Source organism: Podarcis pityusensis (assembly GCF_964106645.2).
Source record: "Podarcis pityusensis genome assembly, chromosome: 15".
NCBI lineage: Eukaryota > Metazoa > Chordata > Lepidosauria > Squamata > Lacertidae > Podarcis > Podarcis pityusensis.
The window spans coordinates 44,016,009-44,038,028 of NC_138040.1; the positions used below are offsets into that span (position 1 = coordinate 44,016,009).

At 48.6% G+C, this 22,020-nt stretch overlaps 1 protein-coding gene across 1 annotated transcript in view; it reads left to right on the forward strand.

Moving 5' to 3' along the window:
* Positions 1 to 12,964, forward strand: part of PHYHIP (phytanoyl-CoA 2-hydroxylase interacting protein) — a 53,252-nt gene extending 40,288 nt beyond the window's left edge. Inside the window, exons 4-5 of the mRNA XM_080982607.1 lie at positions 2,153 to 2,270; positions 3,614 to 12,964. Of these exons, the coding sequence (XP_080838733.1) occupies positions 2,153 to 2,270; positions 3,614 to 4,148 (653 nt within the window). The 3' untranslated portion in view covers positions 4,149 to 12,964. The remainder of the gene's footprint in view (positions 1 to 2,152; positions 2,271 to 3,613) is intronic.
* The last annotated feature ends 9,056 nt before the right edge of the window (positions 12,965 to 22,020 follow it).

Here is a 22,020-nt window from a genome sequence, read left to right on the forward strand (position 1 = left end):
AAAAAGATACAACAGGGATGCAGCCCTTGGGCTCTCCATATGCTGCCTGACCACCCTGGCTGGTGGGAGTTGGGGTCCCAAGGCATCTGGAGGACCACAGCTTCCCCACAACCAGACAGGAGGAAAAGCTGGCAAGCAGGATTTTACCCAACTGTTCACTAAGGGCTCATCCACACTTCCACTTTTCCCGTGCCTAGAAAGCAGAAGTCTGAATGAGCCCTAAGAGATAAATTTATTCCACTTCCCAGTAAGTTCAAAGGAACTGAGATAGCTGACAAGGCCCTGGGCACTCATTTTTAAGGGAAGCTTTTTTTCCTTCAATGAAAGCTTGTGCCGCACAAAGCAAATTGCAGATGTGGGGGCCCTGATCCACTTCAGGACTGCTGCAGTGAGAGCCCCCACCCCACCCCTTGCCTTGCACCTGGGTCCCAATCCAAATCACTCTCACCCACCAACCACCCCAATGTCTGCAATTTAATAATAATAATAATAATAATAATAATAATAATAAATTTTATTTATACCCCGCCCTCCTCAGCTGAAGCTGGGCTCAGGGCGGCTAACAACAATCAAAATAATCCAACATTCTAAAAACCTTTCATTATAAAAATTAATTAAAATCAAATTGATGGCAACCATTAAGCAAAATTCTGTGCAGATTGCCAGGGCTGCACCCTGACCAAAGGCCTGGTGGAACAGCTCTGTCTTACAGGCCCTGCGGAAAGATGTCAAGTCCCGCAGGGCCCTAGTCTCTTGTGACAGAGCGTTCCACCAGATCGGAGCTGCGGCCGAGAAAGCCCTGGCTCTAGTTGAGGCCAGCCTAACCTCTCTGTGGCCTGGGATCTTCAAGATGTTTTTATTTGCAGACCGTAAGTTCTTCTGTGGGACATACCAGGAGAGGTGGTCCCGTAGGATAAAATTTGCTTTTTAAAAGTGTAATGGTAAATTTTTGAAATGCAGAAGCTTACCATGACTGTAATTAGACTGGAGATAAAATAACACATCTCACTATTGTTTGTGGCTTGGCTGTGCATAGTTATCTGGGTGTAAATGCCATTGAACTCAGGGATGCTGGCTGCATAGGTTCAATTTGTAAATGAGCTTTAAGGAAAGCTATTCAGCCAGCTGAAATGCAGGCTTTAGCTTTTAAATAGAAGGACAGACATTCCTGCCAAGAGGTAGGAACCCCGTCAAGGAAATGAAAAGAAGTATCCAGCCTCTTCTTGATTATTTTCCTTATTCTCTGACTTCTTTCTGCCAACTAACAATAGTAAAACTCAATATCACTTCTTCCCTATGGAGGGTTTGTTAATTACTGTGGTGCTCCAGAAGAGAATGTCACCACTCCTGCTCTGAAAAAAGAGTGCCTGTTCTGTACTCTTCCACATTTCTGCTCCACAACACTACGGCCTACAAGCTGGTGTCTTGTCTGAAAGCACTTAAGCAGTCTCAAAAGACCTACTTGCATGGATGGGAAAGGGAATGTGGGCCGTTACAGTGGTACCTCTGGTTACGTACTTAATTCGTTCCGGAGTTCTGTTCTTAACCTGAAACTGTTCCTAACCTGAAGCACCACTTTAGCTAATAGGGCCTCTTGCTGCCGCCGCGCCACTGCTGCGCGATTTCTGTTCTTATCCTGAAGCAAAGTTCTTAACCCGAGGTAATATTTCTGGGTTAACGGAGTCTGTAACCTGAAGCGTATGTAAGCCGAGGTACCACTGTACTGTATGTTTTGAAATTTAAGGAATAAGGGAGATTTTATAACACACACACACACACACACACACACACACACTTGTTTGGGCTAGCTAAAAGGCGGGGCCTTGTTTGATGGGAGCTGGAACAGGCTGAGTGGTGCTGAAAGGTAGTAAATCCAGATTTCGTGATGAAGCAAGAGTCTCTGAGTGGGAGGCAAAAGGCATGCCATTGCAAGACGCCCAGAGCAGGTGAGGTGGGTGGGGGTGACAAGCAAAGAGAACTGGCTGGAGGCAAAAGATCCAGGTGTGGGAAGAAGAAGAAGAAGAAGAAGAAGAAGAAGAAGAAGAAGGGGATAGGGATATATTGGGGCGGGGGCTGAAGAGAGGTGGAGATTGGTCATGTGGCAACTGATTGAGAATTTGATGAAACCCTGTCCCCTTGGTGTCCCCTGCAGACTATGCGAAGGAGCATTTGGCGCAGCTGCAGGAGAAAGCGGAACTCATTGCAGGGAGGATGCTCAGGTTCTCCGTCTTCTATCGGAACCACACCAAGGAATATTTCCAGCATGTCAGGTAAGTGCTTTCAAGCCATGTGCAAATGGGGACCAGAGTGGCAGGAAATGGGTGCTGGTACCCCATCCCTTCCTCCACGCCAAGTTGCCATATCCCGTTGTCACGGTTATCGTTTGCCCATATCCCTCTTCTCCCTCTGACAATTGCACTGGACAGAGGTGTGATATGACATCCGATATGACGTCAGAGAGTTGGATTTGGACCCAGGGCCTCCAGTTGCTGACCTCAACATTTATTCTAGAGTCTGATGTTAGGGATCATAGAAAGTGGGTGATGGTGGGGACCCTCTCAAAGAACTGCCCAGTCATAAGCTGCAGTGCTTCACCTCCCCAAGTTGTCTTGTCTTAAAGGTGAAATCCATTTCAGACTCTCCACCAGAGCTGAGAATACAGGTCAGGCCTCTGGATTCTTGCTACTCCCCCATTTTGATCAAGGTTTCCAGTCATTACCGTTTTATCCCATCCTTCCTCCAAGGAACTCAAAGTCTCCTTAATTTTCTCTTCAAAACAATCCTGTAAGGTAGGTTAGTCTATGTGAGCTTCAAGGCTGCATAGGAAACTGAGCCCTGACCTCCCTGGATCTAGGCCAACACGGTGACCATTATATAATACACTTAAAAAAATGAAAATAAATACATTTTCTTTCTTCCCTTCCTCCAAAGAGCTCAGAGCGTGATGCATGATCTCCCTTCCTCACCCACTTTTATCCTCCCTGCAGCCCAGTGAGGTAGGTCAGGCTGAGAGATCACAAAGGATCCAGGGTCACCCAGTGAGCTTCACGACTGAGTAGGCGTTTGAATCCAGGACTCCCAAGGCCTAGTCTAAAACTTTTGAACCACTGCTTCACACTGCCTCTCACTCCTGTTCCCTGAGCTAGATTGAAGTACTAAGGGTGGGGGTCAGAGGTTGCTTCACCTGCTCCAGAGTGTGGTACAGTGGTTAGAGAGCTAGACTAGGACTTGGGAGAGCAGGGTTCGAATTCCCACTCAGCCATGAGGCTCACTGGGTGACCTTGGGCCAGTCACCAACCCTTAGCCATACCTACTCCACAGGGTTGTTGTGGGGATGAAATGGGGGGGGGGGGAGAACCATGTCCACCACCATGAGCTCCTTGGAAGATAAATGTTGCATATAAATGAAATAAATAAATAGCTATTCATGTAACAATAAAACAAGAAAGCCCTGATGATCCCCTCCCACCTTCCTGAGGTCACTTCCTGTAATTCAGGGCGGGGGCATAGTCAGAAGGGCTCTTTACATTTAAGGCCCGTCCTGACCGCAGCTGCTGCTGCTTCTCCCCCCCCCCCCCCCGTGGCTGACTGTCTGCCTCTCCCTCCTGGCCAGAATTCACAGTGGGAATGTCATGAAGCCCTACCTGAAGGACAACAGCGGCAGCCACGGCTCTCCCACCAGCGGGATGTTGCATGGCATCTTCTTCAGCTGCAACACCGAGTTCAACACAGGGCAGCCCCCGCAGGACTCCCCCTACGGCCGCTACCGCCTCCAGATCCCTGCCCAGCGCCTCTTTGGCCCCAACACCAACCTCTACTTTGCGGACTTCTACTGCATGTACACCGCCTACCACTATGTCATCCTGGTGCTGGCGCCCAAGGGGTCCCCCGGAGACAACTTCTGCCAGGAGCGCTTGCCCCAGCTGGACATTACGGGCAACAAGTTCCTGACCTGCTGTGTGGAGGAGGGTGAGCTGGTCTACCGCCATGCCCAGGACATCATCCTGGAGATCATCTACACCGAGCCGGTTGACCTCAGCCTAGGGGTGCTGGGGGAGATCAGCGGCCATCAGCTCATGAGCCTTTCGACGGCCGATGCCAAGAAGGATCCCAGCTGCAAGACGTGCAACATCAGTGTGGGGCGCTAGAGACCGGAGGGGGTGGGGTGGATTAGGGAGGGGAAGGGAGGGGATACGAGAGATCTCTGTGGACTGAAGGCCCCTGGCAGTGACGTGGCAGGCTGTGAGCTGCCGCCTCCCCATTGCTAGAGAAGTGGGCCCCTCACTGCATCCATCTCTCTAGCCCTTGCATGCTTCCATAGAGCCACTGTAAATAAGATCCTGAGCTAGAGAGAGGTGGGTGGAGTCAGATCTGCAGGGCCCTACTCTTCCAGCAAGATAACCAGTGGGTCCACTTGTGAAAGGTCAGCCTAGATTTCTTGGGTTCTCTCTATAGGGAGAAAGACCGCTTGCCTTCTGTGCCCCTCACCCTGTTCAAACTCAATGTGGGCATTTCACTGCACATGCAGCAAACACTCTGGCCAGTGTGATAAAGGATCTGCCTTCTGAAACAGGTCCCAAGTGGGAGCCGTCTCAACTTCTTTACCACCCTATTTCCGCTGGCCGTTCCGCTCCCGAAGGCTCACCCAAGGGGCCTTTCCTGCCACGTCTCCCTCCCTCGTCTACAGCAGAGCCTGGGAGCCTGTGGCCCTCCAGCCGTTGGTGTCCTGCGTCTCCCATTCTCCCTGCCCTTGGTCATGCTGGCAGGGAGTGGTGAGAGCTGCAGTCCAGCAGTGGCAGGAGGCTCACACCTCATCTGCAGCCTTCTGTGTGTATGGAAGACTGGAGGGGGAGAACCCCCCTCCTTCTGGGGGGAAGCTCACATATTCAGCCGGCACCCCCCCCCCCCATCAGGTTTTGTGATGTGCAGAACTAGTCTGTGGTTTTCACGGACAAAGGGCTGCAGGAGGGAAGCCTATGGATGATGCGTCATATTTCTGGGGCTCCCAGCAGGGAAAAGAGAATCACAGGTAGATTCCTTCACTTCCTCTGGGTGCGACATCTTATTGCTTCACATCATTTATGTGTTTTGATGAAATAAAAGAAGCAGTTGGAGGAGGGGAAAGAGGGCAGAGAGAGAAGAGGCAGGCTCCAGCAGGCCTGTTGGCGCAGCCTCAAATAGGACTGGAATGCTGGTGGCTGGTAGCGGCACAGAGGCTCCCAGCCTGTCTCCCTTGTCTGTCACGCAGCCCAGCCTTGCCTGGTCTCCCTGCTTATCTGGGCTGGCGGAGGAATCCAGTTTGCCCACGTTGGGCCAGGCTGTGTGTCCTCACGTGACTGTCTTTTGAGACTATGGCAGCACGGGGAGCGGGAGAGCGGCTCCTCGCCATGGGGCCAAATGACATGCAGCCCCACCAAAGTATTACTTAAGCCAAAAGCAGCCTGGTGGCCATGGCAGAATAGGGGGACAGGGCTGCTCCACCCTTTCCCTTCCATCTGACTCTCTTCTTTTCTCCCCCTGGCTGGAGTGGGGAGGGATATGCAAGGGCCACCCCCACCCTGTTCCTTTGCTTCCAGGTGCAGCTCTCTTGAGGCTGCTTTTGGCAGCTGACAGTCCTGCAGCAGGTAATTGGCCACGTCTGAAGCTGCTAAGCGCTGGACCGCGCTCTCTGCCTACAGCCAGTCTGGGGCAGCAACTGCTCTACTTGCAGCAGGAAAGAAGAGTCAGAGGAATGTGGGGGTAAAAGCACAAATCTCAGGCTTGGCCTGACAGGTGTTAGCACTTCCTTTGCAGCCACTCCCCAGCTCTGTCTCAACCTGCCCATGACCTCACTCAGCCACCAAGAACCTGCTCTGCTGAGACAGGCTAGACCTGCTCAACCCCCCCCCCCCCGGCTCAGGTCTGCGCTTCAGGCTCAGGCCACCTCTGCTGATTTGTTTGGGTTTTCTTGTGCTGTGTGTGCGTGTGTGAATATTTTGCCTTCCAAGAGAGCTGCTTGCACACTGCTCCTTTTGATGCAGGACAACCTGAGAGGGTTAAGGACATGAGAGGAGTCCTGCTGGATCAGGCGAAAGGCGCATCTCATGCAGCATCTGGTCCTCACAGAGAGAAACAGGCCTCTGGGAAACCCCTAAGCAGGACCTGAGTGCCCAAATTCCCAGTAGCGTAGATTCAGCGACATCCTGCCCCCAGAGCCAGAGGAGAACACAGCCATCACGGCCAGGAGCCACGGAGAGGCTGGGCCTCCATGAATTAGTCTGCTCCTCCTTTCAAACCATCCAAGTTGGTGTTGTCACAACATCTTGTGGGAGCAGATGAACTACGTGCATTCTTTTCATGGTCCTGAATCTTCAGTCATTCAGCTCCTTTGAATAGTCCCAGATTCTAGTATTGTGTGAGGAGGAAGAGAACTTCTCTATCCACTTGTCTCCCCACAGCCAGGAGGAAAGAGGATTTCCATTCTGTCAGTGTCTCTATTTTTGCTGAGTTGGCATGTAAGATATGGCTGGTGATGAGCAGAGATTCCATTTTGCATTGGGGTAAAAGTCTACGACTGTTGAATAAATAGGAGTGCTGTGCCAGAGAACTCCCCCCCCCACCCCACAGGCAGATTTAAAGGGAATACTCCAAAGGAGCGCTCACACCTTGAGAAAAACAACTTGTGAGCACACAGAGAGAAATGGAAGGCCACTGGGTGGCAACTTTTCTGTGGTTCTTCTGAACCTATAAACAGCCTTTGCCCAACTGGGGCTGAGAGGAGTCAGCTGGTCTGTAAGAACCCTGGAGTGTCTGTCTACCATGAAGATCATAGCCCACCCCCTACATGTGTCTGTCTCTCTCTCTCACACACACCCCTCCAATTCCCCCCCCCCAGGAAGCAGCAGAGCCAGAGAGTTCATCAAGCCTCTATTGAGCCTCCATGTATGGCTAAGGGGGACCATTGGGCTCAGTGGGCTGCAGATTTCTGCAGATCTGCAATGTATTTTGCCATTCTTGTGGGTTTTCAGCATGTGTTGCTAGGAAGCCTTGGACAAAAAGATCTGTAATGGTGCCAGGTGTGTCTAAAAGGCAGCTTGTCTGTGATCTGGAACCATAGCAAGGCCAAACAGATATGGGCAGGGTAGCCCATAAACTCACATTGGGTCAGAGTCGACTGGAATGCTGGCAGAAGCGATCACAAGGACTCCTGCTAGAGCAAAGGGCCTTCCACTCCATTGTCTCCCCCAAATCCTCTCTGGATAGTCGAGGGAACCCACAGATCAGCACATGGGTAGAGAAGAAAGCAGAAATGCTTGCATGGATGGACAATCGTATTCGTGTTGAATCCCACCCAGTGTGCTTTAGACTGCAGCCCCCAAAATCCTCTGCTGTGTGTGGAGATTCTGCAGGAATAATTCTGATGAATATAATAGCAGGTGAATCTACAGTGGTACCTCGGGTTACATACGCTTCAGGTTACAGATGCCGCTAACCCAGAAATAGTGCTTCAGGTTAAGAACTTTGCTTCAGGATAAGGACAGAAATCGGGCTCCGGCAGCGCGGCGGCAGCAGGAGGCCCCATTAGCTAAAGTGGTGCTTCAGGTTAAGAACAGTTTCAGGTTAAGTACAGACCTCTGGAACGAATTAAGTACTTAACCCGAGGTACCACTGTACATGGAAAGGTGAGCCTCATAGAAATCTTGAGGAGAAAAGACCATAAGAGCCCATCTAGATCATCAGCCTATGCTTACAGTGGCCAAGGAGTTGCCCATGGGAAGTCAACAGGCAAGACGGGAGTGCGACAGAACTCTCCTTACTTTTCATTCCATGTAACTGGTGTGCAGAGGCCGACTGTCTAAAACCACAGTGGCAGAACATGGCAGCCACTGATAGCCTCACGCTCAATGAATATAGATTGGGAGAGGCAGTGACTTACCCATGGAGGAACAAAAATTTGAAACCAGATGCCAACCACTTTCCCCACTATCTGCCAATGGTGGTCTTGAAAGCCACCTTTTAGATGACAGCAATTCCTCAGTCACCAAATCCAAGTAATTTCAAAGACAGGAGATGATTCTGGAGTTGGGTCAAGGCACCTTCACAGTGTTCAGCTTTTGCCAATCTGATGCCCTCCAGTCCCATATGAGAAACAGTCCTGAAAATAAGACATTTGGGGCCATCTCAGATGGGGTTGTCTTGTTGGTTGCTGAATGACGAGGCAAACTGAAGTCTCTTTTGTAGACAGTGGAAGCAAATTATAATCCTCTTGGATGGATGATGCAGAAGAATCAACAGTTCCCCGTGTAGCCAGTGTGTAGAATTGAGTGTATTCCTGCAAAATATCTCATTGGCTGAAAAATACATGAGGGTACACCAGCAACCAATCACAAGCACTGTCAGCTGGAGCTGTGCCCGGCTGGGGCTGATGGGAGATGTACTCCCCAAACACCTGGAAGGCACCAGGTTGGAGAAAGCGTTGTTGTTGATGTTGATTACCTGCCCTTCACCCTAAGGTCCCAAGGTGGGTTACAACATTCACAAACAATAGTAAAAGCAGTTTAAAACAATTTGCGATCACAAAAATAAGGTGGGTCCTAAAAATATACACTTCAAGTGTAAAAAGCCACAGGAAAGAGGTATGTCTTCAGCATTCTCCAGAAGCTGCATAATGAAGGTGCCAGGTGGAACTCTGTGGGGAGGGAGTCCCACTGCAGGGGGCCACCACAGAGAAGGCCTGGTCCACCAGCCCCTGAGCCTATGAGGGCAGAGAAACTACCAAGAGGGCCCCCTCTGCTGATCTCAGCACCCGAGAGGGTCTGCAGGGAATCCCACCGCTAGACCAAGGATGTCTGGTATATATTGCACTTCCATGTTACATTACCCACTCATTTTGGAGGACTCTATCACAACAAACCTATCAGCAAAGCAGTGTAGATTGTACTTCAAGCCTGGATCCAATGGCCTTCTGCAAAATGACTGGTGTGCTCAAAGAAGTCCTAACAGAATGTTTTTTCGTTAAAATAAATATTATTACGTGGCAGTCAGTAAATTAGGTTTTAAAGCAAAGAGGTTTTGGCAGGGGAGGCTTGGCTTTCAGGGCTGCAGATAAGTTTTTATTCTTGGCAGCATTTCAAAATGAACAAGTGAGTGTCCAGATGTTCAGTGCAGCCAGCTGTGTGGTGATTGCTGTGTTCTGTCGCAGGTATTGTGCCGTGAATGCTGCTAGCATGGAGTAATAAGAACCCTGGCTTTTTCTATACTAGCTTTCAATTTCCTCTCCTCCCCCTTCCCCCTTCCTGTTGCACTGCAAATTTCAACCTTGCTGATGGAAAGCGTGACACCTGCCCCTGGGAATGCTGTATTTACTGTTGGGAGGCAAATTCAGCTGTCCTTGACTCTTTCCAGCTTTGTAAGTGTTATGCTAAGAAATCCGATGGCAGTATGTGTTGGATTTGTTAGATGCTTTCCCCCCTCCAGCAGGTGTATCTGAAAATTGTATTGGGAAGAACTGTGGGACTTCCTGTCTCTGTGAGACAAGAGCCTTTTCCCATTTCATTTCCAGTGCAAAAAGAGAGCATTTGGCTGGTGAACCAGGCATAGAAAGGGAACAGAACAAGCGACAGACAGCTTTCCTGTATTGCATATCTTCACACAGAATCTGTTTGCCAAACACCAAGGGTGCATAACACCAATTGCTTCCCCCGTGCAGAGGAGGTGAGGAGTACTATAGCACCCTTGGCCAACCTGGTGCCACCCAGAGGTTTTGGACTACAGCTCCCATCAGCCACAGCCCAGACTGACACAGGCTCAGTCTACTGAGTCTACTGAGTTCATCCTGTGCAAAAATGGCTCCTGGACTGCACCATTGGTGGGGGAATTGGCTGATGCAAGGCTCCCTCCATATAAAATCTCTTCACTGAACAGCCAATTAAATGATGAGAAAATAAATGTCAAACCTCAGTTAGCTGTCTTAAATTAATGTACTTGATCTTAAAGAGGGGAATGCTGGTTGGGAGAATTAGGAGGAGATTTTATTTATTTTCCTTCCCAATATCAGAACTGTAACATTACATAATTGGATTGAGATTAGGCTAACTAGTTGATGGATGATAAAAGATTGAATAATTTTAATATCCTTATAAGAAAGGATGGGAGAGGAACTTTCAGTCTACCAGATCAAATGCCATCTATGCCCTCTAGGATTCTCTGATCCTTTGACTGGCAGCAGGGGGCTTTCCATCACCTGCCACTTGGGTCACATCCACACCATCCATTTAAAGCACTATTATAGCATGGGAAGGGTAGCTCTGTGAGGTCAGTAACCTCAACAAATCTACACTTTGCAGGATTCTATTAAAATGAGAGCGAGCAAGAGAGAGCTATTTCAAGTGGATAAAAGAGAGCAGGTCGCAGCAAAAGATCCACTTCCAAAGTGCAGACCATCAGCAGCTGATGTGATACACAAGCTGGGTGAGAAACCCAGGTAAGAGCAGGTGGGTGTGTTCTAGAGACCAGGTAAAGCACAGATCCACACTACATTTAAAGGGCATCTAACACACATTTAAAGCACGAGCGCCTCCAAATAATTCTGAGAACATTAGCTTCCCTCTCACAAAGCCACAATTCCTGGCTGCTTTACTAACTTCACTTCCCCAGGATTATGTGGGACAAGTCATGTGTTTTAAATGTTGGCTGGATATGCTTTAAATGGATGTGGTGGGTCTGCCCCTAGTCAGCCATTAGCCTGTGTAGGCAAACATGGAGTAAGTAAAAACACACATCTCTCTGAAAAAACACATGCCAAGTATGGAGTATGTTAAGGGTAATTACATTCATGAACACATCCCATATTTAAAAATTCATAAAATGCAGGATTGGGAAGAGGCTTAGCCTGTCAATCTACTGCCTGCTCTTTTCCTGTCATGTGGAGCCAAGACATGCTGAGATTGCCAGCTCCATGTCAAATGCCCTTGCAAGCCCTCCATCGGGGCCATGGCTTAGTGGTAGGGAATCTGCTTTGAGTGCAGAAAGCCCCTCCTTCAATCCCTGGCATCTCCAGGAAGGACTGGGAAAGAGTCTGGTCTGAAACTCCCAAGAGCACCTGCCTTTTGGTATAGACCATGGCTCAGCAAATTAAGGCCTGCAGGCCGGATCAGGCCCAACTGCCTTCTAAATCCAGCCCATGGGTGGTCCGGGAATCACCGCGTGAATCGCCAGCATTCTTTCCCTCTCCCTCCCTCTTCCTCCCATGGCGGCGGCAGAACCTCCTCCCTCCCTCCTCCTGGCTTCTCCCCACCCTGCCTAGAGGAGGAAGGGGGCTGGGCTTCGCTGGTGCCAGCCCCACTCCGGAGCCCTTTTGCATGCTACTCATTGTCCCTCTGCCGCCAGCCCCTGCCGCTCGCAAGACACAGGAGCCGCGGTTGGCTGAGCGCCCCTCTTGAGCGGCCGCCATTTAAAGCAGCCCCTTTCCAGAGCCCTTTCATGCGCCACTCATCGTCCCTTGTTCATTCCCCCCCCAAAAATATATAGTCCGGCCCCCCACAAGTTCTGAGGGACAGTGGACTGGCCCCCTGCTGAAAACATTGGACTTCACACATCTCTTAAAGGCAGTGGGTTTTAATCTGTGCTGTTACTCTGGGATTCCTCAAGGAGAGGGATTATTACTCAATGGCCCATGGCAGCTTTCCTTGCAATCTGTAACTGCAGGAGAAAGATGGATAAGTACATACTGTAGAGCATACTTTCATGGGGTGAGTGTCATCTGGCAAGCCTGGCCAGTTCCCTATATGGATTGAGACTGTGCCCAAGAATATGTCCCAGGATCAAGGGCAACAGGCTTAGTTCTTTGGCCTGGAGCCTGGGCTTCCTCTGCAAATGTGGGAATGGTTCTCTGAATGACGAGAGCTTGAAAATCAGTGTCTCTTCCATTGGCACCAATGGCAGTTTTCCTCCTGGAAATACTAGCAGGTTTGAGATGGACCCAGGATACAGCTAGACTGGTAAAGAAAAAGCGATTTACGGTACAGCCATGCCTCGGGTTGAAGTAGCTTTGGGATAAGTATTTTTGGGTTGCGCACTGCAGCGACCCGGAAGTAATGGAGTGTGTTACTTCCGGGTTTCGCCGCATGCGCAGACGGTCAAAATGACATCACGTGCATGCGCAGAAGCGGCAAATCGCAAACCGTGCACGCACAGACGCGGGTTGTGTTCGCTTCTGGATGCGAACGGGGCTCCGGAACAGATCCCGTTCGCATCCAGAGGTACCACTGTCTATGCGTTGTATATGCGATATAACATTGTGCCACCAGATGGCGATGTGGAGCCCCATTTTTCTCTACCTGTTTCCGCTGTTTAAATTTACAACGCTTTAAATTGAAACGCTTGTTTAATGTGTCTAGATCTAGCCCGAGAGCATAATGCAGGAGAAGAAAAGGTTAAATGCCCCCTCCCTACCTCCCCGTGGCCTCAGTCCTTATCAAACTCCTCTGCACCTGCCATTTAAGTTGGGGGGAGGGTGGATAACAAATAACAAAGAATGCATGAATGCATTTTATGTATCATTTGGTCAGTAGACGCTGGTTTTCCTGGAGAGCATTCTGAAATTGTTTGAGAATCGGGATAACCTTCAGGCTGTGACCGGGAATATGCTCGTTAGAGGTGACAAGAGCTGTAGTCCAAAACATCCACCGCGTACCATATTGGGGAAGGCTGATTTAGAAAGTGGTGGGTCTTATGGCAAGGGTACCTCTGTCTTTCTGGTTGCAGCCTAAGAAGTTGGCTGCCTAGGCTCACTCCACAACCCTCCCAACGCTTGCATGCGGCTGAGAATTTCAGCATGGCTCTCACGCCACAGCCTAAGCTGCGTCCCTAGTTCCAAGTGGCGCTTTCCCAGACTCTATGTATGATGCACTCTGTGAAACGATATCCTGAGCAAGACTGTGCTGTGCTTACAGTGTGTATCAATAAACTACGAACCTGTGTTCAACTGCCTCTGCTATTTTGACTGTCTACACTGCCACCAGGGAGCCCACAATAAGAGTGCATTGACATCTGCATAAATTGTGCATGTGTGGGTGTGCAGTAGAGCTATCCTTGCATTGTGGGCATTTTTGTTTCTTGACTTGCACAAATGCCATAATTGAGAAAGTTTTTTTCTTGGTCCTTAAAGACTCCAATGCAGACTGAGCGATGATTTCTCTTCTTTCATCATTTTCCATGAATCCATATTCATAAATGTAGACTTTGTTGACCACAGGCAAAGGTCCTCACACAAAGTTCTCATGTCCCATCTAACCATTTACACAATCCATACCTAAGGATAATTCAGCATCATTCAGAGCAGGAAAACCATTACAGTCTCAGGTTTCATTCAGAATTCAGATGACCTTATTGAGTATTCATCCACATTTTGCCCAAAATTAGTTAGAGGTTATACCACATCGGTATACTGAGCCTTCGTTCTGATTTGTTTGCAGGGTGTTTGCTTGACATTGCATCAAGCAATTGGAACCCCCCACTTTCTGTTACATTTTCCTGTTACTTTCCTAATTGCAAAAAGTATGTTGAAAAAAGCAGGCTTGTTGCTCAAGAATGCCAAATCCAGTTAAATTACACAACCTGAATTTGCCGATATGTCACTGAATCTCAAGAATACTAAGCATGAAAGTGCCCTCTGTGCTCAGGTTAAATTGTATCCTTGCTATTTGCAGAAGTCTTGCTCCAGAGATAATGATTGCTATTGCCACATGATTGTTTATTTAGAGATGATGATAAGGATGCATTTAAGCCTAATCCTCCATACATATACTAACTTCTACTCCCTTACACCTTACATTAACTAGCAATATTAGGAACCTTAATAATAATGTAACAGGAAGTTTTTAATGTTTGATGTTTGCTTTTTATATGTGTTGGAAGCTGCCCAGAGTGGCTGGGGCAACCCAGCCAGATGGGTGAGGTATAAATAGTAAAATTATTATTATTATTATTATTATTATTATTAATGATACTAATAAGCTCCAATGCTGTTGTTGGAGCCCCAGCTGTTTTGCAACTACAATTCCCATCATCCCTGACCACTGGTCCTGTTAGCTAGGGATGATGGGAGTTGTAGTCCCAAAACATTTGGAGGGCCAAGTTTGGCCATTCCTGGAACAAAGTGGTCCTTTTGTCCATCACTTTTGCCCAACTACCAAAAGCAGACATGCTTTGGGTATGTCTGCTCCTTAGCAAGTTGTGTGCCATGAGCGATGAATATCCAGTGCATGGTGCGAAAATATTTGCTTTACCTGTCTATCATGGATTTCTATATATTGCCCCTCAATCAAATGACCAGGGTAGCTTACATGCTGAAAAAAATTACTGCAAAGCAGTAAAATGACAACAGAACAGCAAAATTTACAAATGCCAATAAAATTAAAAGGTAGCAAGACTGTGAATGTCAAAGCCACATAAAAGAGTCAACAAAATAAAACCTGAAAGGCTTATGAAAGTAAACAAGATCTTTGTTGTCCTCTGAAAAGGAAACCATGCGGATGCGAGGCCAGGTTCTCTGGGGAGAGAAATCCATCACTAGAATGGTATGCCACAATCAGGGCTGGCCCACCCTGGAAGAAGGGTGAAGCAGCTGCCTCAGTTAGCAGAAGCACCCCCCCGGCCCCCACTTGCTCTGCCGCTGCCACTTCATGCTGCTGCTGCGCAACCTGGGAAAGGAGGCTTTGGTGGGGGAAGGACGGAACGGGATGCGCCCCTCCTGGGCAGAGCCAACTCATTCTAGATGAGCACCTTCCTCCTCCCTGGTGAGTTTCACAAGGGCAACCCTGAGAAGGAGGAGGAGGAAGCTGACAGCCCCCCCCCCAGGCAGGCAGATGGGGCTGCCTAAGGGCAGACCAGCCTCCCCTGCTATATCACTCAAGGAAGACCTACATGTTGTTTTGTTGTTGTTTAGTCATAGAATCATAGAATCATAGAGTTGGAAGAGACCACAAGGGCCATCGAGTCCAACCCCCTGCCAAGCAGGAAACACCATCAGAGCACTCCTGACATATGGTTGTCAAGCCTCTGCTTAAAGACCTCCAAAGAAGGAGACTCCACCACACTCCTTGGCAGCAAATTCCACTGTCGAACAGCTCTTACTGTCAGGAAGTTCTTCCTAATGTTTAGGTGGAATCTTCTTTCTTGTAGTTTGGATCCATTGGTTCTGTTAAATATGATTAGAAGGGACCAATTGGTTAAAGGTATACAAGTGGGAGCTAAACAGTACAAACTGAAAGCATTTGCAGATGACCTAGTATTGACTTTACAGGAACCAGAATCTAGTACTAAAAGGGTATTGGAACTGATTCAAGAATTTGGACAGCTAGCAGGTTTTAAGTTGAATAAGATGAAAACTAAGGTCTTAGAGAAAATTTTAACTGTGAATGAGAGAGAAAAGTTTCAGGAGGAGACAGGATTAAAATTGGTCAAGAAAGTGAAATATTTAGGGGTTAACAAGACTGCCAAGAATGTGAACTTATTTAAGGATAACTATGAAAAATGTTGGATTGAAGTGAAAAAAGACTTAGAAATATGGTCAAATTTGAAGTTATCATTGCTAGGCCGAATTGCTGTGATAAAAATGAATGTGCTGCCGAGGATGTTGTTTTTGTTTCAAACGTTGCAGATTTTAGACAAGATGGATTGTTTCAAGAAGTGGCAGAGAGATATCTCTAAGTTTGTCTGGCAGGGCAAGAAGCCTCGAATAAAATTTAAGATATTAACTGATGCTAAAGAAAGAGGTGGATTTGCCCTGCCAGACCTTAAACTTTACTATGAATCAGCTGCTTTTTGCTGGCTGAGAGAATGGCTGCTTCTTGAAAATACTGATGTGCTGGATTTAGAAGGTTTTAACAATGTATTTGGCTAGCATGCATATTTGTGGTATGATAAGGTAAAAGCACATAAAGCGTTTAAAAACCATATTGTTAGAAAAGCACTGTTTAATGTTTGGATAAGATATAAGGATCTGCTAGAAAACAAAACCCCAAGATGGTTGTCACCAATGGAAGCGAAGGCTCAGAAAAAACTCAATATGGAGGCCAAATGGCCGAAATATTGGGAAATTCTGGAACAAGAGGGAGACAGACTAAAATTGCATAGCTTTGAAAAATTGAAAAATAGAGTGCGAGATTGGCTCCATTATTATAAAATAATGGAGGCATACAATCTGGACAAAAAAGTTGGTTTCCAGGTGGAAAAATCAAAATTGGAAACAGAATTGTTAGATCCAAAAACCAAGAATTTGTCAAGAATGTATAACTTGCTGTTGAAATGGAACACTCAAGATGAAATGGTGAAATCAGTTATGATTAAATGGGCACAAGATGTTGGACATAACATAATGATGGCTGACTGGGAACAGTTATGGACCACAGGTATGAAATTTACGGCATGCAATGCCCTAAGAGAAAATTTAATGAAAATGATTTATAGGTGGTACATGACACCAGTCAAGCTTGCAAAAATTTATCATCTGCCCGATAATAAATGTTGGAAATGTAATGAGACTGAAGGTACATTCTTTCACCTTTGGTGGACATGCCCAAGGATTAAGACATTCTGGGAGATGATTTATAATGAAATGAAAAAGGTACTTAAATATACCTTCCTGAAGAAACCAGAGGCCTTTCTCCTGGGCATGGTCGGCCAATTGGTGCCAAAGAAGGATAGAACTTTTTTTATGTATGCGACAACAGCAGCAAGAATACTCATTGCAAAGTATTGGAAGACACAAGATTTGCCACCCGGGAAGAATGGCAGATGAAGTTGATGGACTACATGGAATTGGCGGAAATGACTGGCAGAATCCGAGACAGGGAGAAGAGTCGGTGGAAGAAGATTGGAAAAAGTTTATTTTTTTTAAATGATATTTATTGAGAATTTAAAATTACAGAAAGAGAAAGGAAAAAACAAGAAAAAAGAAAAGGAAAAAAGGTATACAAAAAGAGAGATTAAACAATATAAGTCAATAAAAACAAAAGTCAAAAACAAAACAAAACAAAACACACAATACATCAGAATCAAAAAACAAAAATAAACAAAAAATTTAAAAGCAAATCCAATATTCCCAAATCTTTATCTTTCATTAACTTGTTTCATCGATGTGATGGGATGATGAGCTGCTTGTGCGTAAAATCGTATCCCCTCAGAGTTTGTTCAAGTCCACAAACCTCTGTCTGTGACGGAGCCCCTCAGACATGGCTCCTCTAGTCACTAGCAGATTCCGACAGTGGTTGCTTTCGGAATCGCTTCCAACATAAAAGCTCCTTAACGGAAACACGTCTTCTGGACTCTCTGCGTGACAGTTTCCGGCGAGGAGTGGGTGTCCCTACAGGAGGTCCTGAAACCTCCCCACTGTTTTCGCCGGAAGTGTCTCTGAGCCATCCCTCCAGCTCACTTTCCCTCAGCTCAGCTCCTCTCCCCCTACTGGTTCCCTCTTCAGCTGCTGAGTCTCTCCCAACCTGTGTGAGCCCTTTCACCTCCCTTCCTTCCGATGGCAGTTCCCTGACATCCACCTCCCCTCCAGGGCCCCCTTCACCCCCTCTCGCCCCCTCCTCTACGGGCGGTGAGGAGGCAAAACCCCGGAATGAACTTCCTTCATCTTCCGATGTCTCGAACACTTCTCTCCACCTGTTGCGGTTCCTGGTCTCGAAGTACTCCTCCTCCTCAGAGTCCATCTCCCCTTCCCCTTCCGAGTCCGGGAATCCTTCCAACTCCTCCTCCTCATCGGTGGTCCCAAAGTATTCCCTCCGGAACCTCTCCACAGGCTGAGGTTTCCTTGGGAACCTTTGATGGAACGTTTCTATCAATACCTCGTCATTGATATCTTCGGCCATTACCCAAGTGTTTTCTGACTCCGGTTCTCCTTCCCACGCTACCAAATACTCCACCTGATCCCCCTTCCACCTGGCGTCGAGGATTTCTGCCACATGGCTGCTGCATTCTCTTTCTTCTATGACCGGTCCCCGAGTGGCCATCCCTTCTCGTCCCCCCTCGTACGGTGACAGTAACGACCTGTGAAATACTGGGTGCAGTTTCATGTGGTTGGGTAACCGGAGCCTGAAAGCCACTGGGTTGACCTGTTGAATGACCTCAAAGGGACCCAATCTCCTGGGTCTTAATTTCTTACAACCTCCTTTGAACGGCAACCCTTGGGTTGACAGCCACACCCTATCTCCCACCCTTATGGTTTCACCTTCCCTTCGGTTCTTGTCTGCCTGCCTCTTGTATTCTTCCTTCGCCCTTTCTAAGTTGAGTTGGAGCTGACGATGGATTGCTTCCATTTCTTCTACAAAATGCTCGGCTGCCGGGACGCTCCATCTCTCCCCTTCTCCCCCTGGGAAAGCCCTGGGATGACACCCATAATTAGCCAAGAAGGGGCTCATCCCTGTGGACACATTCTCGGCATTGTTGTAGGCAAATTCCGCCAGCGCCAACTTTTCTACCCAGTCATTCTCTCTGTCATTGACATAACACCTCAGGTATTGCTGGAGGACACCGTTTGCTCTTTCCGCCTGCCCGTTGGTTTCAGGGTGCCGGGCAGTCGAAAAGTTGACCTCCACCTGCAGTAAGCTCATGAGCTTCCTCCAGAACCTGGAAGTAAATTGTTTTCCTCGGTCTGAGACCACCCTCAATGGCACCCCGTGCAACCTAAAAATGTGTTCTACAAATAACTTCGCTGTCTCTTCCGCCGTGACTGCATGCGAGCAGGCTACAAAGTGGCACATCTTTGTTAGTAGGTCTACCACCACCATGATGGCTGTTTTCCCTTTGGACTTCGGCAGATCAGTCATAAAATCTATCGACACTGCCTCCCAAGGTCGTTCTGGGGTTGGTAAGGGTTCTAATAGCCCCGCCGGCGCCCGCCTTTCCCCTTTGGCTCGCTGGCATTGCTCGCACCCTCTTACATACTCACGTACATCTTCCCTCACCTTAGGCCACCAAAATTCCCTGGTGACCAACCACATGGTTTTGTGTTGTCCAAAATGCCCCGCCGTGGGGCTGTCGTGCAACTGCTTGAGTACCCTCCCCCTTAAGTCTCCTTCAGGGATATACAGTGCCCCTTTGTAATACAAAGCTCCATTTCTTTCCTCGAAACCCCCTGGTTCCTCTCCCTCACCCCTAAGACCTCTGAGCTTATTCTGGGCGTATTCATCATTCTCTGTTTCCTCTACCAGTTCTCTTTGTCCCACCAATGCCGCCCCACACACCCAGCGGTCCTCTGGAATGACATGTCTCTCTTCGGGTGCTCCCTCCCCCTCCAAATATTCAGGTTTGCGTGAGAGAGCGTCCACCCTAATGTTCTCTGGGCCTGGCACGTAACAAATCTCAAAGTTAAATTTGGAGAACTCCTGGGCCCATCTCACTTGCCGTTGGTTGAGCACTCGTGCCGTCCTCCAATACTCTAGGTTCTTGTGGTCAGTGCACACTTGCACCTTATGTTGTGCGCCAATTAGCAGGTGCCTCCATCTCCGGAACGCCTCATGAATGGCTAGTAGTTCTCGGTCATACACCGTGTAGTTCCTCTCAGATTTGTTCAGCTTTCGCGAAAAAAAGGCACACGGTCTCCACTCTGACTCCTCCTTCCCTGGCTGCAGAAGCACCGCCCCAATCGCTCTGTCTGATGCGTCAGTTTCCACTCTCATCGGTTTTTGTAAATCCACATGCAGGAGTTGTTGTTCCGAGGCGAAGGCCCTTTTTAGTTCCTCAAATGCTCGCTCCGCCTCCTCAGTCCAAACGAACTTCTTCTTACTGCTGAGACAGTCCGTAATGGGCGCCGTCAGGTGGGCAAAGTTTCGGATGAACTTACGATAGAAGTTCCCAAATCCTAGGAACCTCTGCACATCCTTCCTTGTTTTGGGTGTTTTCCATTCCAGCACCGCCTGGACCTTGCCGGGATCCATGGCCAATCCCTTGTCTGACAGGCGATACCCCAGGAATTCCACCTCCTTGGTATGAAACTGACACTTCTCCAGTTTCACCCACAGCTGGTTGGCTTGCAGCCTGCTCAACACTTCTCTGACGTCTCTCACATGCTGCTCCTCATTCTCAGAATACACCAACACGTCGTCTAAGAAGGCCACACAATTCTTGTAAAGCAAAGGCCCCAGGACGTGGTTCATAAACGATTGAAAGCATGCGGAGCCTGCTTGTAGGCCGAAGGGCATAACTAAATATTCAAATGCCCCTAAAGGGGTGAACATGGTGGTTTTCCATTCATCCCCCTTCCTTATTCGTATCAGGTTGTACGCCCCCCTTAGGTCCAGCTTTGTGAAAATCTTTCCCTTCCGCACCCTTGTCAAAATGTCGTCAATCCTGGGCATAGGGAAGGCCACTGGTTCTGACACTGCATTTAAGGCCCTGAAGTCACACACCAGCCTCGGCTTGTTCGTGTTTTTTTTATCCACAAAAAACACTGGGCTGCCCCCCACCGCCCTGGACTCTCTGATGAACCCTCTCTTCAGGTTCTTGTCAATGAACTCTCTTAGCTCCTGCATCTCTCTGTCTGACATGGCGTACAGCTTGCCTACAGGGAGCTGTGCCCCAGGGAGTAAATTGATTTGACAGTCAAAGGGTCTATGCGGGGGTAGTTGGTCAGCTTCCCTTTCGCTGAAGACGTCGCGGAGATCTGCGTATTGTCGTGGTACCTTCACGTTCTCCGTTACTTCAGTCCCTGCTAGGGTGGCTTGGGCCCCTGCCAAACCCTTTCCCTCTTTGCAGTGTTCTAAGCAATGTGCTGAACCAAAAGAAACCACTCTCTGATGCCAGCCCACCAGCGGATCATGTAACGCTAGCCAGCTCATCCCCAATATAATGGGAGCTCCTCCCAAGGTGGCCACATTAAACGCTATCAGTTCGGTGTGCCTTGCCACCTTCATTATCATTGGGACGGTCTGCAAGCTGACTTCTCCTCCCAACAGCTCCCTGCCATCGATCGTGGTCACCTGCAGGGGGTTGCTTAAAGGGATCGTCTGTATCTGGTGTTCAGCTGCAAACTCTTTGCTCATGAAATTGCAGGAGCTGCCTGAGTCCAACAGCGCCTTTATCTTTAGAGGGTGTCCGTTTGGCATCTCTAGCGCCACTTCTATCACTAGGGCGGGTTTAGGAGGTTCTGGCGTGGGCACTTTCACTGCTCTTTGGCCTGGCTGCTGTGCCCCGACGGTGGCAGCCAGGCGTTGGCTTTTACTTGCTCCGGTATTTCTTCCTCTCTTCCCTCCACAGCTCCTACCATCCCTTGCCATTCCTTCCTCTGGGGGCAGACTCTGGCAAAGTGACCTGGCTGTTGGCAGAGATAGCATTTCCGGGCGCCTTTTCCCTCCTTCTTTCCCCCCTCACTGGGCTTTGAAACTGCGCGCGCGCGCGCTGTTCCGATTTCCATCGGCTCTGCCGGTGGGAAAGTTGGCTCTGGAATGTCTGGAATGCGGAACTCCTTCCAACGTTCCCCCTTCCCTTCCCACCTCTCCAATGCTCTCGCCTCCTGGCGCGCTCCTATGGTCAGCGCTGATTTGGTCAGCTGGTCCATAGACTCCGCCCTGGGCGCCCGGGAAAGTTCGTCTTTCACAGCCGAAGAAAGCCCTTCTTCAAAGAGCATTTGAATGGGTTCCGCCGATAGATCCCACCCCAATTTATGGATCAACATGGTGAACTCAGTCCAGTACTCACGGACAGATCGGCTCCCCTGTTTGCAAGCCATTAACTGTCTGCGCACCACTCCCTGTTCAATATCGCTGGAAAACATCAGATCCATGGCGCGAAAGAACTTCATCGTGTCCTTTAGGACGTCACTATTCGCTGCCATCAGGGGTCTAACCCAGTCTCTCCCCCCCCTTTTCAAGATGCCCAATCACGAAAGCCACTCGTGATTCCTCGTCAGGGAATTCATCAAACTGCAGATTGAGGGCATATTGCATCTCTGTCCGAAAGCCATGATAGTCTTTGGGCTCCCCCCCAAACTTCTGCACCAATCCTGGTACCTTTCTGGCGAGCTGGGTGGCTTTCCCCTTT